At 39.5% G+C, this 26,627-nt stretch overlaps 1 protein-coding gene across 1 annotated transcript; it reads right to left on the bottom strand.

Annotated features, from left to right (window-relative positions):
• KLKB1 (kallikrein B1) lies at nt 1-24,692 on the bottom strand. The gene is made up of 15 exons (XM_059156301.1): nt 24,609-24,692; nt 23,961-24,019; nt 18,984-19,146; nt 17,327-17,433; nt 15,231-15,390; nt 14,717-14,826; nt 10,670-10,829; nt 9,841-9,947; nt 9,518-9,680; nt 9,306-9,418; nt 8,973-9,141; nt 4,331-4,509; nt 3,303-3,398; nt 1,019-1,158; nt 1-485 (listed from the first exon to the last, which is right to left on the bottom strand). Exons 2-15 carry the CDS (start codon nt 24,016-24,018, stop codon nt 306-308), a joined length of 1,905 nt encoding a protein of 634 aa, XP_059012284.1. The 5' UTR covers nt 24,019; nt 24,609-24,692; the 3' UTR covers nt 1-305.
• Between the last annotated feature and the right edge of the window lie 1,935 nt (nt 24,693-26,627).

Raw genomic sequence — 26,627 nt, 5'->3', positions numbered from 1 at the left:
TCACATTCTTTTGCCATTTTATTTCACAACAAATAATCCTGGAGATGTTCAGTTGTTGTCGCCTGTTATTAACATCGTTACTGAATGTCTAAAGCATGCCTCTACACAACATTTTCCTCTCAGCAGCGCTGAGTGCATTGTCTCTTTTTGCCCTTATGACAAGGACAGGAAGGAGATACCACTCTGCGTTTTTGCAGACAAGTGCCCCAAGGCTCACTATTTGGCTTGGACCCAGCCTGCAAAACTTACACTACAAACTGGGCTCTTTCCCACTGCTAGAAAGCTTCTTCATGCTGGTGTCTTCATCAAAGACTGGTGTGCCCGTCACTGACCTGTGTTTTCTCTAAAATCCAGTCCACATACTCCGCAACTTTGGTGTAGACACCTGGCTGTTCTCTGCGGGCACAGCCATCACCCCAGCTGGTGATGCCCACCAAATGCCAGATTCCGTTGTGTTTACAAACTAATGGACCGCCAGAGTCTCCCTGTGTCACAATGGGTGGAAAAATAAAATAGAAAGTTTGAGAGATGTGCCTTTCAACTTCTTTAGTCACACTGCACACAACACACACATCCAGGTCCTTATAGTTCTTCAGGTGTCTTCCATTCCTCAGTAGCTATTGGACGTGATGAAAATAATTTAATTCAGTAATGTGTGGTTGTATTTTTTGTTTAGTCCAACAAGGAAATGTTGACATCATGATCTCAATGTCAAATATATCTAATGCTCTAATATTTTAGTACTATTATATGTACAATGGTGCTCCCTTAAATATAGTGTGCTTCTGCACAGATTGTGAGATACATATATAATATAATATAATATAATATAATATAATATAACATAAATTATATACATGTATATTCAGTTCATTAAAGGTTACATAGGAAATTGTCAGATTATTTGGCTCTGAATTTTTAAAGAAAAATATAATGAAATATACTATGGAGAATATATTTTGCGGTTGATTTTTCTCAAGCAGATCACTGTGTGTTTTTTCATAATTGAATATATTACCTTACAGGCATCTTTCCCTCCTTCTTTATAGCCAGCACAGATCATCTGTTTGGTTACTTCATAATCTCTGTACTTTTTCTGGCATTCTTCATTTGGTACCAAAGGAATATTTGCCTTTTGCAGAGTATTTTGGATTTCCCCTAGGAAGTAGCCAATATGAAACTTCAGAAAGAGGAAATACAATGAGTATGAAAATACAAAAGTCTTAAAACAAGTCAGAAGAATGAACCTTTCATTAAGGTCATTTTTTTATGATAAAAATAGTAAGGGTGGGGATGCCTGGGTGGCTCAGTGGGTTAAGCCTCTGCCTTCAGCTCAGGTCATGGTCTCAGGGTCCTGAGATCGAGCCCTACATCAGGCTCTCCGCTGAGCAGAGAGCCTGCTTCTCCCTCTCCCTCTGCCTGCCGCTCTGCCTACTTGTGCTCTTTATCTCTCTATGAATAAATAATAAAAATCTTTAAAAAAATATATAGTAAGGGTGAAAAAGTAGAGTTAATCACACCAACAGAGAGAGAGAGTAAAAGAGAAAGAAACTGAGAAGCAGAGAGAGGGAGAGGGAGAGAGCGCATGCCATGTATTGGCCTGTGCTGTGCAATGTTAGGACCACCCCAGCTCCTCGGGCTGACCAAAGACTTTGCTTCCAGATTCTCTGCTATCCTCCTAGCTCAAAAGAAGTCTCTCAGAAATTCCCTCTTATCACCTCCAACCCCAAACCTGGAAGTCCTTACCTTTAAGTTTTTGTTTTATATATTCAACATGATCATTTAAAAATACATGATTTGGGGGGAAAAACACCCACCGAACCTCTGGCAACAGAGGAGCATTTTGTTCTTTGAGTAAATGCAAGTATTTTTTAAGAAGAACAATTTATTTACAAATAATTGAATTTCTACCGGTGTCTGGGTTCCCCTTCAACATACGTTGGGAGCTTTCCTTGTTTAGTTAAGGTTACTCTTTTTTTTTTTTAAAGATTTTATTTATTTATTTGTTTGACAGAGAGAGATCACAAGTAGGCAGAGAGGCAGGCAGAGAGAGAGAGAGGAGAAAGCAGACTCCCTGCTGAGCAGAGAGCCCGATGCGGGACTCGATCCCAGGACCCTGAGATCATGACCTGAGCCGAAGGCAGCGGCTTAACCAACTGAGCCACCCAGGCACCCTAGTTAAGGTTACTCTTAAAATGTCTTCCTGTCTTAAGGTTCTAGTCAAAAACTTGAAAGTTTTGAATTCTTTGAATAAAGGACTACATTAGGAAAGAAGGAAAGAGCTTGACAAGCCTAAATATGTAAAGAATGATGCCTATACTGTCCCTTATAGTCTCTATCAGGAACAAAATTTTGGAAAGGGAGAATAGTGTGTTTCCTGGGAAATTCAAGGGCAAATGAGATATATCAACTACCCGTGGGTCAGGGGTTCTTAAACTGGGGTCCACAGAAAGAATTCACTCGCTCTATAAACTTGGAGAGGAAAATGCATCTTTATTTTTACCGTCTCCAACTGAAGCCTAACGCTACCTTCAGTTATGAATGCAGGCAATAAAAAAGGCAGAATCAGCAGTGACTTTGATGACTTTGCCATCAGCCGAGAGCACAGATATTTTTGCATCACAGTCATGATATTCTCACATGACAGATGTGGCCAATAACGGAAAATATCAGTAAATTTCAAAATTGTGGTAGTTACTTGAAACACTTGCTATTTAACATATTAGTAAAGAAACTCATTTATTACCATGTCACATCTCTTAAAAGTATTTTGATAACCCTATTTGCAATTTCACTGGTTTCCTTCCTATTTCTGGGTATTTTCTTTAAGTGTTTAAAAGCACCATTACAGAAGGGGCTCATCAGCTTCATCGGACTGCAGGAAGGATGCATGAAACAACAAAAGATTTAGAACCTTCCAGAAAGAGAGACGGTGTGCCTGCCTATATTCCTGGCGCTCAGTAGTAAGGCAGAGAAACAGCACTGAGAGATGGGAACATTATGAATAGTGAGGACAGGACAATCTTGAGTGATCTTGTTAGCCCCATATGGGACCAGTCCTTTATATGAAGTCAAACAAGTGATCTTTATTATTAAGTAAGATGCTTAAAAGGTTATCTCTAAAGTTTTCCAGACCCAAACCAAAATACATCTCAGAAATCACTGAGGAAATATTTGGGAATGGATAGACTGGAAAGGTCATGAGTTTGGAGAAAATTTCACACACACTGACTTAAATCCCTCCATGTACTTTAACATAAAAAACTTGTCTTAGGAACAACATTTAAAATGCCATACTGTACCTTTTTCTTTTGTGAAGCCCCATCCAGTTACCCAACAATTAGTATAAATTGTATTTGTATCAGCTTTGGAAGGTAGGCATATTGGTTTTTGGAATTCTGAAAGTTAATTTTGAGATTAGAGTTTGGTTAAATAAAGTTACAGATATTGACCCAAAATACACATTTTCTTTTTCCCATATTCTCTTTCTATAGAGTAGCACCAAGAAAAATCACCCTTTCACTTTCTGCTCAGTTGCTAAGGTCAATGATTCAAGAAAATTTCTCTTTACCAGACTCATTTTCACATGACATTTTGCGTGTCAAATTTTCTGGATTAAATCTTAAAACTCAGAACACACATTTCTGTCAAAAGCATTTAGAAGTTTGTGTGTTTTACCCTGTGTGTGATACTTTTAAAAGTAATAACAAAGTGTCTCCATTGTCAGAGGCACTATTTTAAGTGCTGCTTAAGTACTTAAATTATTAACTAACAATTTTTAAAACAAACAGGTGACTATCATGCTCATTTTACAGATGAGGAAATCTGAGGAGCAAAGAGGTAAAAACAACTTGCCTGAGGTCGTGGAAATGATACCTGACACAGTGGGCATTAGCCAACTGTAGTGCCTTGTACCAGAGGCCTTGTCTTCCATCACAGACTACCTGCTTCCTAGAGTTCCTGCTGCATCGGTGTCTCTACTCAAGTTAGAGGCCTACTTGCCTTCATGCATTCTTAATATGCCCAAAGCAATGGTAGTCCTACTGTTCTTGTCAAAGGGAGCCATTCTTCCCAAATGGCCATGTGCATTATTTCAATAATGTATATGCCTTTCTATTCCTACCTGAAGAAACCAATTACTATTTCTTCCCCCATAAACAGAAGAGATTTATCCAAGTCACAGGTGTTGTCCCCCTTGGCAACTCCTCGCCTTGCCTCCAACTCCACCAAGCAGAAAATAAAGACAATCTCTCCAGATTCTGCCCGCTTGTTCAAGTTGATGTGAAATTAAAACCACTGAACCCGGCTGTATAGCTTGAATTATACATACCCGTATAATTCAAAGGAGTCTCGAGTTTTATTAAGGCAATATCATGACCACCGCCATCTGAGATTTTGTAATTTGGGTGAATAATAAGCTCTTTTATTTCTGAGAAAGGTGTTTCTTTTGTTATCTCTGACAGTTTTAAAATGCCACTATAAATGCGCCAAACATTCGACAAGGGAAGCCTAGGAGGGAAAAATAAAGACCTATGTGAAACCAGAAAGACCAGCCTTTGATATTGGCCCATTTTCCTTTCAACTTCACCTTTTGAAAATAGTACTTTTCTGGGAAGAAAATACTACCACGGCATATTTTGACTTAACTAATTTTTCTTCCTTGCAGTTTGTCATCACCACCAGCTGCAGTACTGAATCTCTGAAGATTTAGTTAAAAACACTGAAATGTACATTTATGTAGCTATTTAATGTTACTAACCCCTCTGTGTTCTCTCTTTCTCTTTCACTCTCTCTCAAATAAATAAAATCTTATAAATAAATAAATAAATAAATAAATAAGGAACCTCCATGCTGTTTTCCAGAATGCCTGCACCAGCTTGAATTCCCACCAACAGCATAGGAGGGTTCCCCTTTCTCCACATCCTCGCCATCCTCCTTCCTGACTTGTTAATTTGAGCCATTTTTTTAAAGATTTTATTTATTTATTTGACAGACAGAGATCACAAGTAGGCAGAGAGGCAGACAGAGAGAGAGGAGGAAGCAGGTTCCCTGCTGAGCAGAGAGCCTGATGCGGGACTCGATCCCAGGACCCTGAGATCATGACCTGAGCTGAAGGCAGAGGCTTTAGCCCACTGAACCACCCAGGCGCCTCTAATTTTAGCCATTTTGACTGGAATTTGATTTCTATTTCCCTGATGCTGAGTCATGTTAAGCACTTTTTCATGTGTCTGTTGGCCATTTGGATGTGTTCTTTACAAAAATGTCTGTTCATGTCCTCTGCTCATTTCATGATTGGATTGTTCTTTGGGTGTTGAGTTTAATAAGTTCTTTACAGATTTTGGATACTAGCCCTTTATCTGCTTTGTCATTTGCAAATGTCTTCTCCCATTCTGTCCATTATCTTTTTATTTTGTTGACTGTTTCCTTTGCTATGCAAAAGCTTTTGATCTTGATGAAGTCCCAATAGTTCATTTTTGCTCTTGCTTCCCTTGCCTTTGGCAATGTTTTAGGAAGAAGTTGCCAAAGGGGCACGTGCACCCCAATGTCTACAGCAGTAGTGTCCACAATAGCCAAACTATGGAAAGAACCTAGATGTTCATCAACAGATGAATGGATAAAGAAGATGTGGTATATATATACAGAGTGGAATACTATGCAGTCATTAAAACCCCGATATCTTGCCATTTGCAATGGCATGGATGGGTCTAGAGGGTATTATGCTAAGTGAAATAAGTCAGTCAGAGAAGGACAATTATCATGTGATCTCTCTGATATGAGGAATTTGAGAGGTAGGGTGGGGGGTCATGGGGGGAAGGGAGGGAAAAAATGAAGTAAGATGGGACTGGGAAGGGAGGTAAACCATAACAGACTCTTAATCTCAGGAAACAAACAAAGGGTTGTGGGGGGGTGGGGGTATAGGAAAAGGGCGGCTAGGTTATAGACATTGGGGAGAGTATGTGCTATGGTGAGTGCTGTGAATTGTGTAAGACTGATGATTCCCAGAGCTATACCCCTAAAGCAAATAATACATTATATGTTAATTTAAACACAAATAAATAAATAAATATTCTCTGTCTAGGCCTCTGGCTACAGCAAGGTGAGTGGGAGCACCAGGCATGGGGCTCTGAGAGGAGCTCCACGGTGATTTCAGACAGTAGCAGTCAAGCAGAGAATCACAAGCTTCTGTCAGGCCAAGCTGAGGAATACAGAGTCTCCCTCCAAAGACCACTGGGCAGGAGAAGCAGAGTGAAATTTCCTAAGAACCTAGAGGATTCTCCACCCCTGTCATCTTGGAGACAGCCCAGTCCTGACATGCAGAAAAGCCACCTGCAAAATGGACGAGTGACAAGCTTCCCCATGAACCTAACACCCTGAGCAGAAGCCACCAGCCTGTGGGTTTCTCAGAAGACCCTTCATTCAAACTGCCAATCCTCCTGTTTGCCTTGGACTGTTAGGGAAAATTATTTATATATTTAATGAAAACAAAACACATCTCATGGCATGGCCAAAAAACAAAATCATATTATAATAAAACATAAAAACAAATATAAAAAATAATAAAATATATTTTGAGGAGTGTGAAAACTTATATTAATTCTTTTTACTTAATTATTCTTTAAAAGATTTTATTTCTTTATCTGAGAGAAGAGAGAGAATGTTCAAGCAGCGGGAGGGGCAGGGGGACAAGCCAACTCCCTGCTGAGTGTGGAGCCCAATGCCCAGCTCAGTCCCAGGACCCTGAGATCATGACCTGAACCAAAGTCAAACGCTTAACCATTGAGCCACCCAAGTGCTTCTAAATTAATTTTTTAAAATATGAATACATACAAAGTAAATCTAAAATTATTTCTATAGCAAAGTCTTATCTTGTGGTAAAGATTTGAATATTTTTATCATCACTGAGAGATGCAAAATACATTTGCATAAAATTCTAGAGAAAGTCATGCAGCTAGGGGCAAGGTGGTTTTCTTTCAATTAAATCAGTGTTTCCATGTATATTATCTCTTATAAACTCAACAACACTGAGCCTTCGAGAATGAAAATTCTTAATATAAATTGAAGCAGCCACTATAGAAAACAATATGGAGGTTCCTCAAAAATTTAAAAATAGAACTACCCTAAGATCCAGCAATTCCATTTCTGGGTGTATATTCAAAGAGAATGAAGATACTTCCTTGAGGGATATCGGTACCCCTGTGTTCATGGCAGCATTCGTTATAATAGCCAGGACACAGAAACAACCTAAGTGTTCATCAGTGGATGAATGAATAAAGAAAATGTGGTATAATATGTACAGTGCCTACATACGCACACAGATGAGATATACATATATGTATTATATACACACATATGTGTATTTAAGCCTCTATGTGTGTGTGTGTGTGATGGAATATTATTCAGCCATAAAAAAGAAGCAAATCCTGCAGTTTGCAGCAACATGGATGAGACTTGAGGGTATTATGCTAAATGAAATAATTAGACCGAGAAAGACAAATGTTACATGTTTTCACCTATATGAGGAACCTAAAATACTGAACTCACAGATGCAAAGAACAGACTGGTGGTTGTCAGGGGAGTGTCGTGGCAGGAATGAGTGAAGGGTACAAACTTCCAGTTATAACGTGAATAAGTTCTGGAGACCTCATGTGCAGCACGGTGACCACAGTTAACCATACCTGAAATATCTGAACGTGGCTAAGAGTGTGAATCTTGAAAGTTCTCACCACATTCACAAAATGTGATTCATGTCTGGTGCTGGGTCTGTGGATGTCTTAACTAACCTTACTACAGTTATCATTTTGCAGTGTATGCCTATATGAAAGCATTACATCATAAACCTTAAATTTACACTTGCTAAAGCTGGAGAAAAAGAATGAAAAGTCTTGGTCCTAAACTGGGGTACATTCGGTAAAAAGAGGACCCGCTATTCTCCTTCCCAGAGTCTTTCCTACCAAGTCAATAGCTTTCCCCTTGTGGAGCAGGGCCACTGACTGGAGCTCCCATGAAGCAATGCGGAAACCAGGAAGGAGGCTCGTCTGCCGCCATGTCCCAGACTCTGATATACTTCAGTGGCCGGATGCCCAACCCTGACCTACGGCAACCAGAGCCCTAATCTTTTATTTAGTCAGGGGAAGAGGGAGAATTTTATGGGGCAGTGGGGAACAACTTTCTGAGAAAAACTGAGTATCTTTTATTTTTAGGGCTATTATTATTTCTTGCTATTCCTATGCTTTGTCCATGTTAACATTTCTTATTTAATCATAGCTTATTTTTTTTGTAATTTTTATGTTCCAGGTATAGGTCTTTAAGTGTGTCACTTAACCCTTCTCATAACCTTATGAATTAGATATCATTCCTTTCATATTTCACAGATCGGGAAATAAAGCTTAGAGAGACTTACAAATCGCCCAAGGTCAGTCAGACCTCTAATAAGTGACAGAGCTGGGACTCAAGTCCTGTTTTAACTACAAAGTTGAAGTGTTTTAGAAATATCATATCGAAAAAAAAAAAAAGAAATATCACATCGGATTTTATCCACTGAAATATATAGGGTAATAAATTTGTTTTTTTGTTTGTTTGTTTGTTTTCACTATTACTATTCTTTAGTGCATTTGTGAATCGAAGAGCTGGAAGTAAAATCTCTATCACCCTGGAAATTAAGTCTTTGAAGAATATACTTGGGGAGTGGCAGATGCAGGTGGCAGGAAGTGGGCATTTTTTCCTTATTCTTTAAAGCAGGAGTGACATCCTCTCCTGAGAGTGTCAGTCCTGTGAACAGACCACACTGTGTTCTGCTGGGTCAGTTCATTCAGTGCTCAGACTCTATGAGTTGTTCAACAATTTGAATACCAGCCTTACTTTAACATGTCTTTGATTAGTACACTGATGGGCTGATCGAGATACCAATCACAGATTCTTCCAAACAAATTTGCAAGTTAAGGGTACCTGGATAAAATGCATCCAAAACTTACCCATCAAAGCAATGGGCAGCAGTTAGCACCCACTGGTGTCCAATGATTGACCCTCCACACAGGTGGCTCTGATCTCTCAGCTTCACTTGCAGGCTGACTTGCCAGGGCCACTCTCCCCAAGAAGAGTTGGTTCCTCCAACAATGCGTGTGTTTGTTTTTGTTGTGCAAACTAAAAAGAGAGTCTTGACCTTAACGGTTGGAATTCAAGGTGAGTCAGAGTTCACCTCAGCCAAGGAAAACAGAATACATAATTCGATTATCTAAGACCAAGCAAGCTATTGAGACAACACAGACATCCCTTGACAGTTCCATGAAAAAGTGAGACTTACTTACCAGAACTACCCCCACTTTTACACAACCTCAAAGAATAACCAGAGCTCGCTCGTGTCCTGTACGTAATCCTAGTTGGCGAACCATCCAAAGATAATCGTAAGGAACAGTTGCACCTAGATAAAATGATTGATATAAAGATTAAACCTTCACAGAGGGGGATAATTCATGAAATTGTCTTGCTGACTGTCTTTAAAAAATAAATGTTCACTAACTTCTTTCCTCTACAGTCTTCTGGGCGTAAAGAATAAGTAAAAAACTGACAGCGAATCATCTTTGTACAAGTCTCTTGGCAAACATTCACTCCTTCAACAAAGGTCACGTTCAGTTCTTCCCCTTCAAAATCAACTCCTGAGTAAATTTTGGGATGACAGGGCTCTGTGTGAATTAGAGATGTAAAAAGTTATAAAATGAAAACAGCAATAAACCCACACTTATCCAGGTTTTTGGTACTGAAGACTGTTTTCATTGCTATTACTTGTTAGAAGATCGTAAAGTGTATCACATTTTATGTACTATTATTATTGAATCACATTACCAGGCAAGGTTTTGCAGGTTAAAAGGCTATATCCAGACATGGTGTTTTCCTGAGGAGTAGGGGAACTTGGTGTCCCACTTCTGGAAGTCTTAAGAACACAAACATTTCTATTAAAAAAAAAAAAAAAGTAAAAGAGAAAGTAACAAAACTGCATTAAAGGCAAATACAAAAGCGCATCGTATTTTGGAAAGCACCTCTGCAAATTTCATTTCTCTGAGAAACTCTTTTCAAAGTAAAGCACACCACAGGACTGTAATAAATCACAGAGATTAAATGTAAACCAAGCCACATCTCCCTCTGAAGAAAACTGATAGGCACAGATAACCTGGAAAGGGGAGAATGTTAAAGTTCCACCTTCTCATTGAGAGGAAAAAGAAAAAAGAAAAGGAAAAAAGAGCCAAGACCAAATTCTGGGGGCTACTGTATAACTATGCATCCCTCTCTTAGGTCTGTCTTTGTGTAGAAGGACCAGGGCAAGTTATCAGAGGGTAAAGAGGTCAATCAGGATAATTAGGGCTCTAGTTTCTGAAACACAGGAATCAGAGACGACATTAATGGCTATGCTGCCAGTGAGTGGTTTTTACTTCAATTTAATAAGACAAAATATTAAGATCAGTTAGAAAGGTATCTGATCCTTTCTCCCATAAATCCAATGCTATGTTTCAGGAAGAGAATGTAGGTGGGAAAGACGGCTCAGCTCTTAACTCATCTACACCTGGCCGGAAAGTACCTCCTTCACCCGTGGCTTCAAGTGCTCGGAGGGAAAGGAACAGAACTATAAAATTACAGTGATGACAGGCAGGAGCAAGTGTTACACAGTCTCACTCACCTTTGTGGTTCCAGATGCCATGCCTTTGTGTAGAATGTAAAGAAGAGGCAGCTGGGATGGTAGGTGCAAATAGTTTGACACACAAAAGCATCAGGGGTGATAGCTCTGCCGACATCCACATCTGAAAATGCGAGGTGCTGGAAAATGTCCATGCGGCAACCTGTAAACTCACAGACGGAAGACAGCCCTCAGCAGGTGACGCGACGCTCAAGGGACATGTCCTTTGTCATCACGGCTAAGGAGATTATGACTGTTATTTACAGTACCAGATATCCTAAGTGGAAAAAGTGTCAGTTAAAATATCCTCAGACTTGTGGGGTGCCTGGGTGGCTCAGTCGTTAAAGCATCTGCCTTCAGCTTGGGTCATGATCCCAGGGTCCTGGGATCGAGCCCTGTATCGGGCAGTCCGGCTCAGCAGGACTCCCACTCCCCCTGCTTTGTTCCCTCTCTCACTGTGTCTCTCTCTGTCAAGTACATAAAATCTTAAAAATAAGTAAATAAATAAATAAATAAAATATCCTCAGACTTGTTTGCCATTTGGAAGAAGGAAAAATTGGTCTAAATCTGATAAGAGATATATTCTTATATCAGAGAAATGAAACACCTCGACCTAGGCTCTCAACTCCATCCCAACTCATGTAAAATATTTAGGCTACTTAGCATACGCTCAGCTTTTCTTTCTATTACCCTGACCCTGAATTCCAGATTTTAGGAGATAAGGTTTTGTGTTCCATTTTCCTGAATATTATGAAAAAGATTTTGATAAAAACAGATTAACAAAAACATCAGGTAGCTAAGAAAAATGCCATGGGCCCATTGAAATTAGAACAGGAGAAAGCCCACTTTCATTTTCCACATATAATCTTATTATTTATTTATTTATTTATTTTTAATTTTTATTCATTAGAGAGAGACAGTGAGAGAGGGAACACTCGCAGGGGCAGTGGGAGAGGGAGAAGCAGGCTCCCCACTGAGCAGAGAGCCTGATGCAGGGCTCAATCCCAGGACCCCAGGATCATGACTTGAGCTGAGGGCAAATGCTTAATGACTGAGCCACCCAGGCACCCCTAATCTTATTTTTTTTAAGATTTTATTTATTGATGAAAGAGAGAGAGAAAGGGACAAGAAGACTCCATGGTGAGCACCAAGTCTGACATGGGGCTCGATCTCAGCACCCTGAGATCACGACCTGAGTTGAGACCAAGAGTTGAATGCTTAACCAACTAAGCCACCTCTACCTCTGATCTTATGTCTTAATTACACTTTCATTTGTGTTCTTATTATTTACTCACTTTACTCAATTTGATTACCCAAATTTTATTTAAATTATGGAATAATGATAGCATAGGAAGGACAAAAAGAGTACTAATTTAAATGAACATAGTTGTATCAAGATAATGTACCTCCATGACATAATACCTACATAGGGGCAGTCTAGGAAATTAGGCCTCAGTTAGTTAAATCTTTCCAAAACAACAGCAACAACAACACACACAGACTCTAGAAGCTGGAAGAGAATTTACAGATCACCATGCCAACCTACAACTATATCCCCTGAAGGATGTCCCCAACAAGTTTTTTACCGTTTACTAAGATATTCACAGTGATGAGAGATGCCTGGGTGGCTCAGTTGGTTAAGCAGCTGCCTTTGGCTCAGGTCATGATCCCAGTGTCCTGGGATCGAGTCCCACATCTGGCTCCTTGCTCGGCAGGGAGTCTGCTTCTCCCTCTGCCTCTGCCTGCCATTCTGTCTGCCTGTGTTCACTCTCTCTCTCTCTCTCTCTGACAAATAAATAAAATCTTTAAAAAAAAAAAAAAAAGATATTCACAGTGATGAGGTGCTCACTACCTCATGGCAAGGCCCAATTCTTTGCTGGACCATTCTAGGTGTTAGGTATGTTTTTCCTATTTTCTTCATAGGAGAATCTACCTTAATCTGTCTAATGGAACCACACAGGTTAATCTAATCCTTTCTCTAATGAAAGCCTCTATAAACAAAAATTAAGACAGTCATCCTTATCTTTTTCAGCTTAAATGCCTTTAACCGGTCCCTCTAGCGATTTTGTGTTTTCCATTACTTCTAGGTATCTTACTCTCCTGGCTACCTCCTTTTGAAATGCTCAGGGTTGACCGTTGCTACATACCACATATGCAACATGAGCTGTATACAATGTTTTGGTCACTCCTTGGCCCAGCCAGATGACAAAAACACAGGAGCTAACTTGTTAAGAACCATTCTCTTTTTTAAAGCTAGTTTTTTGGTTTCGTGTGTTTTGTTTTGTTTTATCAAAAGCACCACAGGATGTGAGTGGAAATGGCAGAGGAAGGTCCTCTGAAAATCCTCACCTCCATAGAAGAAATGGGAGCACGGGCAAAATTGTCAAAATCAATGTTTTCAGAGCTCTAGAAATTAATCAAAATTAATCAAATTATAACAGTCCAAGGAGCACTTGTTCAAGAAAAATGACTGAATCTCTCTAAGAACAGTGAGTTTTGTGGGGTTTTCATTTGCCTTGTTCCCATTCTCTTCTTCCCAGCACCATGGAAGCCTTGAAAGCAGCCCCACCATCATGCTGGAAACCAGCCAGTAGTCCAGCACCCCTAGAGGGCCAGACTGGGTTTGGGGCTACTCCAAGGCCCCATTCCCATCCCCAGTTAAAACCATTATTTGACCTGTCTGGAAATTCTCAGGAGAATTCCACTCACAGGGATTGAGTTTATTTGACATGACTCAGAGCTTCCTTCAGTATTAATAGCTTTTTCCTTGTACGTGTTTGTAAAAAACAAACAAATAAACAAAAAGTGCCAATTATGTAGCACTGCAGCTTCCTAGGGCAACAGGAATTGCTAGAGCCAACAATAAGCTGACAAAAGTCTTAAAAGGAAAGTGAAGGGCAAGAGGATGGTGGTAAGTATTTATTTACCACATTCCTGGGTATTAGAAGACCATATGTAAGTACAGGGCTATGTGCATGACCAGGACTGTGCACATGTCCATGAAAGAGCTGAGAAAGTTCTAAACTCTCAGGCTAGCTGACATTGCACCTGGGGTCAGCAAAAAGCAAAGGCCAAGGCAAAGTTGCGAAATGCCTGTCTGCACATTGAAGCCATGCCCAGCACTCCCAAAAAACCCTGTCAAAGGCTGGAAAACACTGATTCCGGGCAGGTAAGGACCAGAGGATAATGGAAACAAATCAGAAAAGAGATACCCTGTTGCTAACTTCCCGATCTCCCTCGGAGTGGGCTGGGGGTGAGTCCTCCCCAGAATCTGCTGCAGAATTAGGCAGGAGTTGATGCTGGATACTGTGTAGCATTGAGTATTGGTGATTCAGTTTCAGTAACATCTTATTGTGGACATGCTGACAATTAAGTGAGGTGTAAGGTTATGACAATTTTCTGGATAACTGAATTGAAATTACCTAAATGTCTGAAACTATAGCAGTTTCTTGATCATTGTGTTGAGTCATTTCACTACGCAATGGACACCACCAAGAAACGATCTTACGGTTTTCTCCACAATGTCACTGCTGTAGTTCCCTAGAGCTGCTGTAATAAATTATCACCAGTACAGTGCCTGCAAATAATATAAATTTAGTATCCCACCATTCTGAAGGTCAGAAGTCTGAAATGTGTCTCACCCGGCTACAATCAAGATATCGGCAGGGCTTTGTTCCTTTGGCAAACCATTCGGGAGGACGTACTTCCTTGCTTTTCCCGGCTTCTAGGCTACCTGTGTTTCTTGGCTTGTGGCTCCTTTCTTTATCTTGAAAGCCAACAATGTAACCTCTTTAAAACTCTCTCTCTCTCACTATGACCTTTCTGTCTTCCTCTTTCTCTTATAAGGACTCTTGGGATGACATCGGGCCCATTCACAGAATCTGGAATAATCTCCCATCTCGAAATCCTTAGCTTGATTACATCTACAAAGCCCCATTTGCCATGTAATGTAACATAGACACATGTTCTGGGTATTAGGATACAGATGTCTTTGGGGGACTCCAATTCTGCCTACTACAATCACACAAGAAAAAGTAGCCATAGAATTACCAGTTTCTGAGAGTGCACAGGGCTTCAGAGAGAATCCAGATGCCACATGAGTCAACACCTTTATACTGGTGGGCGTTCCTCCTGGACCGTGCTTTAAAAGGCAGCTGTTTCTAAATGTGAAGAAAGGAAGTTAACTTCTCTTCCTAAATTGCAAAGACATGTGTAGCAATCCTTTTTTGCATTGAAATAATCCTTGGTCAGTGGGAAATAAAACAATCAGAAAATTGAGTTTGACGCTGATTGGCCCATGTCAAAGAGACATTTTTCTGCTCTGCACTAGGAAGGTTATGGTGAGAATGGGATGGGCAACATTTTTCAACCAAACCCTCACTCTCCAACCAATGGAAATTACTCTCCTTAGCAAAATGACACCAAAACAGAGTAAATAAAAAAGCAAAATGGTTAGGTCTGAAGGCCCTGTCTGGTCTTCCACCGGGGGGAAAAAAAAGTTACAGAGAGTACAATTAAATCTTAAAAGAACCCCGAAAGATCAAACACTATGCATATTACTTACCGGTGCTCTGCACTATAAAATCTCTCAGTGGCGTATGTGAAAAATTGGCAGTGAATGCTATTGGTGCACTTTTTTTGGCATTCTTCAACACTTTTTACCTTAGAGACATTAAAATTAACTCCTCTCATATCAATTCCTTTATGAATGTCTCGGTAACAAGCTGTACAAATAAAATGCACAGAGAAAATTTAGTAAGCTTCCTTCCAGAAGTACATGATCATTGAGTCAGGGTACTTTCAAAGGATCCCGTCCTGCTTTTCACAACTGCACTTTTAACTACAAGGTTTAGGTTTTTTGTTACATCACGACATTATCAAACTCATTATCAAACACATTCCAGAATGTTTCAGAGCACTAGCCCTGAGAAGCAGGGGGAAAGGGTTTGTTTCCAAAACTGTATAGTATATGAAACTGTATAAGTAATATTTCACCCTGAAATTATCAATGAGCAATGGAAGAGAGAAACAAGGCAATGATAGTGAGGGCCCTGATGATTGTGCTAGGGATCTAGCACAATCGAAACAAACTCATGTGTCCTCGACAAACTAGTAGGAAAACAATATATTGAGGTGGGCAAGGCAGTGGATAATTCACAGTGATTCATGCACATAGGATTTTGTAGATTCTAGAAATGAAGTGTCTTTCCAATTCTGCTGCGCACGAGAAAAGAAACCAGCTGAGCTGGGATAGGACACTTACAAAGTAAAAACATATCTTTATGATCAGTGCAAAGCTATAAACCTACCTATAAATGTTTTAAACCAAAACTGGTCCCGAGTTTGGGGACTTTATGTCCTTGAGAGTAATTACTCACTTTAATTTGAGATACTCGGGGAGAGTTAGGAGGGAATATTAAATCAAGTTCTGAAGGATGAAGTTTGAGAAAAAAGTAACAATAACTAGGAGTATTGAGGAAAGCAAAATACTGTTCTTTAACTTGTGCTATGATAGCATAATTAAAAATAATTCTTAAATGAATGATTTGCCCTAAATTGTATTAAGATACAAATTTGAACTTATAACATAGGACATGTACTCATCCTCAGGTAAACTACATATTGACTAAGTCACATATCCCTGTGTCCCTAACTAAGGACAGGTTTCCATACAAACAGCAGACACAAAGCACACATGTGTATTGAGGGAGTGGTATTAATAGAGGAAGGGAGGAGAGAAAACCTTAAAACATCTGAAATTTGAAAGTACAAAATTAACTGTAAATAGTAAAGGTAAAATAGAAATGATGGACAGTCACAACATGGTTCTTTCAAGTTTCTGCCAGCTTGTCAGTTGAATCTTTTTAGTACTTTTCGCTTTCAGATAGACCAGTTATGTCGGAGAAATTGCTCATCTCTCCTTTAAATTAGGATAGGATTAAAAACAGTTTCCCAAGACATTAGTAGCAATAAGTGTCAGAATTTAAATTTCCTGGCCTCTTAGTCCTCATATTTTCTTCTAAGAAGTATAATTCTCATTAGCAAGATTTACAGAGCCCAGACCTTCAGTTTGGGGGCTTAATGAGGTTTCTTAACTTCTGCATTATTGACATTTGGGACTTAACTTCTGCATTATTGACATTTGGGACCAGAACATCTTTATCAGGGGGATGTCCCTGGGCCTTGTGGAATGATTAGCAGCATCTCTGACCTCTATCCACCAGATGTGAGTTGCAAGCCCCGAAGCTGTGACAACCAAAAATGTCTTCAGTCATTCCCAAATGTGCCCTTGATGAAGGACAAAATCACACCTGGTTAAGGTGTGCAAATTATCTCAAGTAAAACAGGGAGAGAGACGGCCCTCTGTGTTCTCTTTAAGATTCTTAAAGTCAGGGACAGGGGAAGGGGGCAGCTACCATTTGAATGTGTATTCACTTTCGGCAAATCATACCCTGTAGTGCTGACCTCATAAGTAATAGGGCCCTTGAGCATGGAACTGATAACGGGAGAGGGAGGATACAACCAGTTAATAGCGCCCCCCACCCCGTTATCTTTCTGAGTGCTCCCTTCAAAAGTCCAAGGTAGTACAGAGTTTGGGCAGAAGACATTTTAAAGTAAACCCATTATTCACTCAGATTTAGCTAGAAATCAACAGCTTACCACTTATTTGATGACCACATTGCTTTAAGGAATGTCCAGAAATTGCATTTCTCCGTGACACTCTTGGCAGGGTTCCTGTAGCACTGTCTTTCAAGAAGCAACCAAATCTGTTTTTAAAAGTACTTTCAGTTAAAAGTAGAATAATAAACACACATTGAGGAGATATCTGAGGTTTTTTGGAAACTAATAAATATGTCCAGGAATAAGGAAAATAATAGAGCTTTCCTGACACTTGCTCGAAAGAACACACTTAGAGGAAAGTCCACAAAATCTAACAGTCTTTGTAATATCTAACTTCAGCATTCTTTTTCATTTTTAAAAAACACTTTTGGGCGCCTGGGTGGCTCAGTGGGTTAAAGCCTCTGCTTTCGGCTCAGGTCATGGTCTCAGGGTCCTGGGATCGAGCCCTGCATCGGACTCTCTGCTCAGCAGGGAGCCTGCTTCCTCCTCTCTCTCTCTCTGCCTGCCTCTCTGCCTACTTGTGATCTGTCTGTCAAATAAATAAATAAAATCTTAAAAAAAAAACCCACTTTTAAGTACAGAAAGTTGATCATATTAAAGAGGTAATGATTTTTCCTGTGTTCCTATAATTTGGGGAATTATGTTCTCACCTGGTCATTGTTTTTATTTAAGAAATTAAATCAGTCATGAGAGTTGGATCTATCTGTAGTGTTCAGCTTTTTTATTAACTCCTTCTGGTTCCCAGTAATGGTAGACTTCATTCTATCTCTGCTGTTAATCCTAACGATATTCTTTCATAAGGATTCTAGAACCTAACTCAACAAAGTTGATGCCTCACCCACAGTCTGGGTTTTCTGTACAAGTTTAACATGTAGAATCTGGGGGTGATGCTCTAATTCCTAGTCTTTAAATTCAAATGGAATTAAGATAAAAGAATAGACTTACGGAAACAGAAAGAAGAACAATGAAGAAATGCTCATTCTGGATATTGATCAAAGCAAAAGAAAATTATGATGAAACCCTGGCCACACTTAGTCAACTTTATGACCAAATAAGATCTTTAATGACTATTTTTTCAGGGCTCTTACTTTTCCAAAATGCCAGTTAATAATATATTTGTATGTGCACACTCATGCACATAGACACACACACACACACTCTACATCACAGATGCCCCACAGGCCCTTTCTGAACAGACCTTTCCCGAGGTCACAAGCTCTGGATCTTACTCAGTAATATTCTCAATAAAATATTTGCCTTCTATTATATTTTCTTAGGCCTGTGCTATCCACAAATATAATCCTGACTTACACAGTTTCCTTGCTCAGGAGAAATAGTCACCTATTTTTAGACCCTTTCTGGAGACAATCACTTAACCCAATGATTTTCAAGCATTCTCCCTGAGGCCTTGGATAAAGCCTAACTAGTGTCTATGACTCTAGGTCATTGCAGCAACTGTTTGATATGCACATTGCCAGGCCCAAGACACTTGGGTTCAGTGGGCTGAACCATTTGGGTCTGAGGCTATGGCCTAAGAATCTGCTAATATAAGAACCACTCCAGATGATTCCAGTGAAACTGGCCCTTGGACCCCATTGGAAAAACATAACCCTACAATATCTATATCTTTTTGCACACAACTGGTTCTATTTTGAAAAATGTCTGGCTTCTCCAGTAATGACATAACAGCATTTACCTTTTGTCTGTGTCATTAGTGGAATCTTCAGGAAGAAAGCTAAAGAACAAACACCTAGGATGGAACGTGCACATCATCCGACAGTGTTGAGCGTTTGGGGTGTACATGGCCGTGAGGTCCCCACCTCTGAAGAAGGTGTTTGTATATAGTTGAGTCAGGCATCCTATGATACAATCATTGAAAAAAAGGCATTAATTTGCAATGAATGCAAATAATTATTTTGATAGAAATATGTCTGTGTTCTGAGCCTTCTTACTGCCTCCACTAAATACCGAAAGAGCTTTACAACAGGACTTTAATTACAGAGGAAGTATGAAACATATTAAGGTGACTATTTGAACAAGGTATAATGTTATTTAAAGTCAGTCTATGGGTACTTCTACATAAAAAACTTGGTTGATTTGTATGAAACCAGAGGATAATTTGCATATAAATTATCCATAAGAAAATACAATTCTAGCTTGGTTTCTCCCTATAGCCTAATGTGCTATGAGAATGTTGTTACTTAAAAAAAAAAAAACAGGCAGGGTCCCTGGATAGCTTAGTTGGTTAAGCATCCAACTCTTGATCTCAGCTCAGGGTTACGAGTTCAAGTCCCCCACTGGGCTCCCTGTTAGAATGTGAAGCCTACTAAAAAAATAAAATAATAAAATAAAATATAACGGGCTTCTAGTCATGGAATAAATAAGTCATGGGCATAAAAGGCACAGCATAGGGAATATAGTCAATGATACTAACAACAGTGTTGTATGACGACAGATAGTAGCTACACTTGTGGTGAGAATAGCAGAATGTGCAGAGAGGCTGAATCACTATGTTGTATACCTGCAACTACTTTAACATTATGTGTCAACTATAGTCACAAAAAAAATTTTTTTTTAAAATGTAGAATCTATTTCTCCAAACCTTCCATAATAAATATCTCTGTAAGGGGAGTTAGAGACAGACTCATTATATGCCTCTGACTATTGTGCTTGTTGTGTTGTGTTTTTACAGAAAGAAGTTGAGTAACTGAGCCTTAGGGCAGTACAGACTTGTGCAAAACCCACATGGCTAATGAATGTCCTAGGAGAGAAACCTAGCTCTTTTCACTCCCAGTCCTGTTCCCTTTTCTAGTGTGCAATGTTAAATGTTGTTCCTCATCTCAGTTTAATTTAAATAAACCAAGAGTTATTGGGTACTTACTGGGATCAGTACATTTATTTGCTCGGTTTCTATAAGCAAACACAAATGTGTGCATATGCTAAATCAAAAACCCATTCCGGACTATTTGCTGTTTAGAATTGTTCACAGTTCTAAAGTACCCTGCATCCCACATATTATTAGAATATTAAGTGCTATCTTTACTGTTCTACTGTTTCATATATTAAAAGTAAAATTTAATACATGAATTTGAGTTTACCTTGAAAGACCCACTTTAAAGTCAGCTTAATAAGCTTTTCCAACTCAGGCAGTGCATTTTTCTGTCAACTGTCTGTTAACCACAGGATATCCCAATGGCAACTCTGCCCATCCCCTAGCACATCTATTTTTGTATTGCCCTTCAGGGAATGGACAGCTTAGACACGTGTGTTTCATTAAGCACTGAAGACTAATTTCCTTTGCATTATCCTACCCCTCTGGGGAGTCTAACCCTGAGCTCTGCTAGGATGACCTAACCCAGGAAGATTGCTTTTCTCCCTCTTAGAGATGTGGCTAAGATGACTAATCCTTGGGTAAGTTTCATATTTTGAAAAAAGCAGAGATTCCCTAGAAGTTGCCGGGTGTATATGCCTGGATTTCATATACACACAAAACACTGAGTAGCTGGTCCAGTGACAACACTAACTGCAAAGTGACCTGTGTTTTAAACAGTTGGTGTATTTGGCTGATTCCTAGTTACCAAGCAGCCATCTTTCCCCCATCCCCACAGACATGAGTACAAACAATATCCTATGCTAGCCTGGGAGTTCCCTTTCTGCAGCCAAGCCTTGTGAACAGCCATGCAACTTGATGGGTGGAAAGGGGCAACCAGAAACACACCAACTTTGGAGCAGTTTAGGAGGAAAGCTCTAATAGGTGTTCTTGCTTATGCTCATAAGCTGGTAATGAGGATGATAATGGTGATGACGATATCGAAGATAGGCTTGTTGGTATTGTATTTTAGAGTGTTTTAAAGCACTGTTATAAAAGTTATCCACAACATAAAATAATATCACACTGCCTCCTGTGTCCATGGACTTTGGGCAGGTTATTTGTTCTTGTTTTAAAAAAAAAAAAATCTACATGATCAATAATAAGAAGAAAACCACTACATTTTTTTTTTTTAAATTGGGCAGAGGATATGAAAAGGTAATTTACAAAAGAAACACAAGCAAATACTAAGTATACAAACATGGAAAGTATCATAAATGCAGGCAAGTCAAAACAGTTGATGCCATTTTACTCACCAGAGTAGCAACAATTTTTAATTATCTAAGTTACCAGTGTAGATTGGCTGCAAATGATTTAAACAAAAACAAAAACAACCAAAAACAAAACCTAGTTCAACGTGACTTAGTATAAATGAAATGTATTGGTTCGGAAGCCAGAGGCCATGGCAGGTTGGGCTTCAGGAATCACTGGACAGAGTACTTGGCTGATCCCATCAAGTTTCAATTTGTCTTCATCCCTTTGCTCTGTTCACGGTGTTGTTGTTGCTCTCAAGTTCCACATAGAGGCAAGATGCCAGAAGCTCGGGGCTTTGCACTCTCCAATAGTTCAAGTCAATTGGAAATAATAGTAAGAAGGAGAGTCTTATTTCCAGAAGTGTAAGCAAAGGTCTTATTGCAACCCTTTGGCTCTGATCGGGTCACTGTAGCCAGCAGGATGTGTGCCCCTGTTTACTAATTCAGGTCAGCTTAGGTCACAGCCACATAGACCCAAACTTGGAGGCAGCAATTTCCCAGAAACAGATTAGGATACAGTTTCCAGAAAGGTGAATATATGTCAAGCCGTAGAGAAAACTACTAGAGTTGGCCCAAGTGGCATAAAGATCACTCTTGGCAGCTGGTGGAGAGAGTTAATTGGAGAATCACCTTTCTGAAAGATAATTTCATGATGTACATCACAGAACCTTCCAAACTATTTACACCTTTCTATCTAACATTTTTATTTCCAAAATTTTATTCTACAGAAATAACTGAATATGTGTATAAGAATGTGCTTACAGGGGCACCTGGGTGGCTCAGTGGGTTAAGCCTCTGCCTTTGGCTTAGGTCATGATCTCGGGGTCCTGGGATCGAGCCCCGTATCGGGCTCTCTGCTCAGCAGGGAGCCTGTTTCCCCCTCTCTCTCTGCCTGCCTCTCTGCCTAGTTGTGATCTCTCTCTGTCAAATAAATAAATAAATAAAAACCTTAAAAAAAAAAGAATGTGCACACAAAATACCATCACTTGGGGCACCTGGGTGGCTCAGTGAGTTAAAGCCTCTGCCTTCGGCTCAGGTCATGATCCCAGGGTCCTGGGATCGAGCCCCGCATTGGGCTCTCTGCTCCTCAGGGAGCCTGCTTCCTCCTCTCTCTGCCTGCCTCTCTGCCTACTTGTGATCTTTGTCTGTCAAATAAATAAATAAAAATCTAAAAAAACCCAGAAAACAAAAAACCATCACTAGGGAAGATTACTAAGTTCCAAAAAATATAACATATATAAAAAATAGTTATAAATGGGTAACATAAATTATAAACAAAGTATCTATAATTAATAACATCTTCGTTAGATGTGTAAATAGACATAGAGAAAAATATCTGAAAGACTAAAAAATATTTTAACAGTAGTCATTTATGTATTATAGGACTACAGATAATAGGCAACTTCTCATTTTCTGCTTACCTGAACCTCTAATTTTCCTAGCATGAAGATAAATTTTTTTTTTTTGGCCAAAAAGATAAAACTGAAATGGCCATGGTCCATAGCATCTCTGGTTTCTACCCTTCAGCATTCAATGGATTTAATGATCATGGCTTAAAAAAACAATTAGACATGGAGGGGTGTTGGTTTAGGAGGGGAAAAAGAGCTTCCTCGTGAAAAAAATTATATCTCTTTATAAATGTAACCTTTATGCAGGAGGTGTTTATCTTCGCCATACATCTGAGAGGTAGGTAAATAATCACTGCAGTGTCCATCTTAAGTCAACACAGACTCAAAATCTATCCATAACGATGGCACAGAGAAAATGCCATTCTATAATGATTAATAAAGAACTGGCCCCAAAGTCGTCTTTATTCCCTGAAAATTTAACAGAATGGCTAGAGAGAGAAATATGTTCAAAAATTGGTGTTCGGGGTGCCTGGGTGGCTCAGTGGTTAAACCTCTGCCTTCGGCTCAGGTCATGATCCCAGGGTCCTGGTCTGCTCAGCAGGGAGCCTGCTTCCTCCTCTCTCTCTGCCTGCCTCTCTGCCTGCTTGTGATCTCTGTCTGTCAAATAAATAAATAAAATCTTTAAAAAAAAATTGGTGTTCAAACCAGAATTAGTCAAAGGGATGATTTACTAATTTAAATTTAAACCAAATACTTTTGTTTCTGAAGCAATTCCCCTGTGGCCAAAAGAGTAAAAATATGCATCCCGTACCCATTACAACACTTGGGTTTTGGATCCAGATATTACAAAATGCCTACACAGTAAATATTAAGATAAAGTTGATTTTTAAAATATATTGATACTAAAAATAGAGGGCTGAGTGTTTAAGATCTGCTTTGTAGAGAGTCATTTGCCAACAGCCATTTCTGCTAACACAGGCACAAAGACATTCTCACTTCCAGGCTCCCACGCCCGTACATCAAGGGCAATACTTCTGAGAAGTGGCAGTTGCCCCTGGATATTAAAAGGATATGTGTCCTGACCTCTTGGATCTGCCTCCTTCCCAAAGCTGTCTGTTCAGTAGTTTTCTTCAGGTCGGGCATGTCTGATTAACTATTCCTCTCCCTCACACAATTTGAGATTTTAGAAACAATTCACTCACCACAGGAAACAGTAGCAAAGAAGCAAGTGAGATAAGCTGCTTGCATGGGTGAAATCATCCTAAAAGAGAAAGCAACACATGCGTGACCCTGCTGGTGACAGATCATATTTAACATGAACCTTCATTTAAGGTAATAGAGATCTTCTTATAAATGTCCGCATTGCAAGTCTAAACACATAATTACCAATACAGGGAGCAAGCGCTTTCTGTATATTTTATGCCAGGTACTTGGCACAAGATACAAACTGAGATCTCTAGACTACTACTGCGTTCATAGCTCATTTGTCGCTGATATTGATAATTATGGAAAGGGAATTGGGAGAGGGAAATTAAACAGTTGTGAAACCTCTTGATTTGAGCAAAAAGAAAATGATTGTAAATAATGGCCAGCATATCAGTCCAGAATCCCTAAGAAAATATCTCAAAATACTAAAGCTCATTGAAAAAATTTTAAGCAGTCAATATCCTCTTTGATGTTAAAATATCTTACACTAAAAGATTTCATATGTAAGAATGTCAGTTTCTCCTATATTCTTAAATACACCAGAAATTAGAATACATACTGATAGCTTCTTATCAAAGTAGAAGTATGCTTAATTAAAAAAAAAAAACTATTTGGAAGCAATCAGAATAAAAGAAATTCTCTACCTGAGAGCACAATTCTTCTATGGCTCTGGAGGTGAGGGTGTCTCTCGTCACTTAAAAATGGACGGTCCTCAAGCTTTCCTAACGGGGCACTGCAGGCCGTTATTTGCTTGGCTCTGATATTGACTTTGATTTTCTGCCAACAGTTTCAACTTTTTGTCCTGTCAACATATTCTGTGAATGTCCCATTCCTGTGTTCAGCTATTTAATATATTAACTATTTCATGTTAGGGCCCCACAATGCATGCCTCGATTTCTATTTTTTTTATTCCTTCTTTAATTGATTTTATTTATTTATTTATTTATGAGAGAGAAAGAGTGGGAGAGCATGAGAGGGGAGAGGGTAAGAGGGAGAAGTATATTCCCCATGGAGCTGGGAGCCCAATGTGGGACTCTATCTGGGGACTCCAGGATCATGACCTGAGTCAAAGGGAGTTGCTTAACTAACTGAGCCACCCAGGCACCTTAGATTTCTATTTTTCTAAATGTTCATAACTTTTCCCATTATTTGGAGTCATGCAGCTTAAATCTTATTAAACTTTTCCCATTGTAATTACCTGGATGACAACTGAATAAGGGATGGATATGGGTAGCTCTTTTGGCAGGATCTTTTGATGAATGATATCTATGTTTTTTCATACCCCCATCAAAGAAGCATGTAACACCAAAGTTTTGAGAGTGGAAGGGAACTGGAGGATGATTAGGTCCTTCTCACACCCAGTTTAGGAAATGACATATAGCAGGAGTTGACAAACCACAGTTCACAGACCAAAACTGGCCTGGTGACTGTTTTTATACATAAAGTTTTATTAGAACACAGCCACGCCCATTCATTCATATAATTATCTATACTTGCTTTCATTCTATAACTACAGAGTTAAGTAGTTGTGACAGTATGGCCTACAAAGCAAAAAACGTCTATTATCTGGTCCTTTTCAGATGAAGTAAGCAGAAACCTGCTATATATGGCACTCCTAGTAGAATTTAGACTTCTTTGTCAGGATGCCTCATCTGGAAAAAAAAAAAATACGTTTTCCTAGAAATCTGTTCCTATTTTATTTTTTTAAAGATTTTATTTGTTTATTTAACAGACAGAGATGACAAGCAGGAAGAGAGGTGCGGGCGGGGGGGGGGAGCAGGCTCCCTGCTGAGCAGAGAGTCCGATGTGGGGCTCGATCCCAGGACTCTGGGATCATGACCTGAGCCAAAGGCAGAGGCTTTAACCCACTGAGCCACCCAGGTGCCCCTCTATTTTATTTTTAATAAAAAGTCTCATTATATACTGAAATGCACCTTCTTGCAACTACTTTAAAATTTTAAAATTTACTTATTTATTTATTTAGCCTCTGTGTGGAGCCAGGTGAGTGGAGGGGCAGAGGGAGAAGGACAAAGAATCCTTAAGCAGGTGCCAAGCTCAGCACAGAGCCCAATGCAGGACTCAATCTCATGACCCTAAGATCATGACCTGAGCCAAAATCAAGAGTCAGACACTGAATCAACTGAGCCACCCAGGTACCCTCTTCTTGCAACTTCTATCCTTCAGTCCTAGATTTACTTACTAGAGCCATACAAAATAATTTATTCTCTTTTTTGTGTGTACTTCTATTTTTTTGTATTTTTTTAAAATTTTATTTATTTTCAGCATAACAGTATTTATTGTTTTCGTACCACACCCAGTGCTCCATGCAATCCGTGCCCTCTATAATACCCACCACCTGGTACCCCGACCTCCCACCCCCCCGCCCCTTCAAAACCCTCAGAATGTTTTTCAGAGTCCATAGGCTCTCATGGTTCACCTCCCCTTCCAATTTCCCCCAACTCCCTTCTCCTCTCTATCTCCCCATGTCCTCCATGCTATTTGTTATGCTCCACAAATAAGTGAAACCATATGATAATTGACTCTCTCTGCTTGACTTATTTCACTCAGCATAATCTCTTCCAGTCCCATCCATGTTGCTACAAAAGTTGGGTATTCGTCCTTTCTGATGGAGGCATAATATTCCATAGTGTATATGGACCAAA

The sequence above is a fragment of the Mustela lutreola genome, chromosome 18, assembly GCF_030435805.1.
Source record: "Mustela lutreola isolate mMusLut2 chromosome 18, mMusLut2.pri, whole genome shotgun sequence".
Lineage (NCBI taxonomy): Eukaryota > Metazoa > Chordata > Mammalia > Carnivora > Mustelidae > Mustela > Mustela lutreola.
Note: the sequence above shows the minus strand (reverse complement) of the source record. Positions and strands in the feature narration are given on the sequence as shown.

Bases quoted from the DNA above. Each gene is read 5' to 3' on its own strand.
- KLKB1 (XM_059156301.1), bottom strand. From the start codon at position 24,018: ATGATTTCACCCATGCAAGCAGCTTATCTCACTTGCTTCTTTGCTACT. The intron at 4,510-8,972 runs GTAAGTTTTGGA...TTTCCCTCCTAG, and splicing joins GCTGCCCATTGCTTTGATGG to GCTTCCCTTGTCGAATGTTT. The intron at 3,399-4,330 runs GTATGTATAATT...ATTAACTTTCAG, and splicing joins GACTCCTTTGAATTATACGG to AATTCCAAAAACCAATATGC.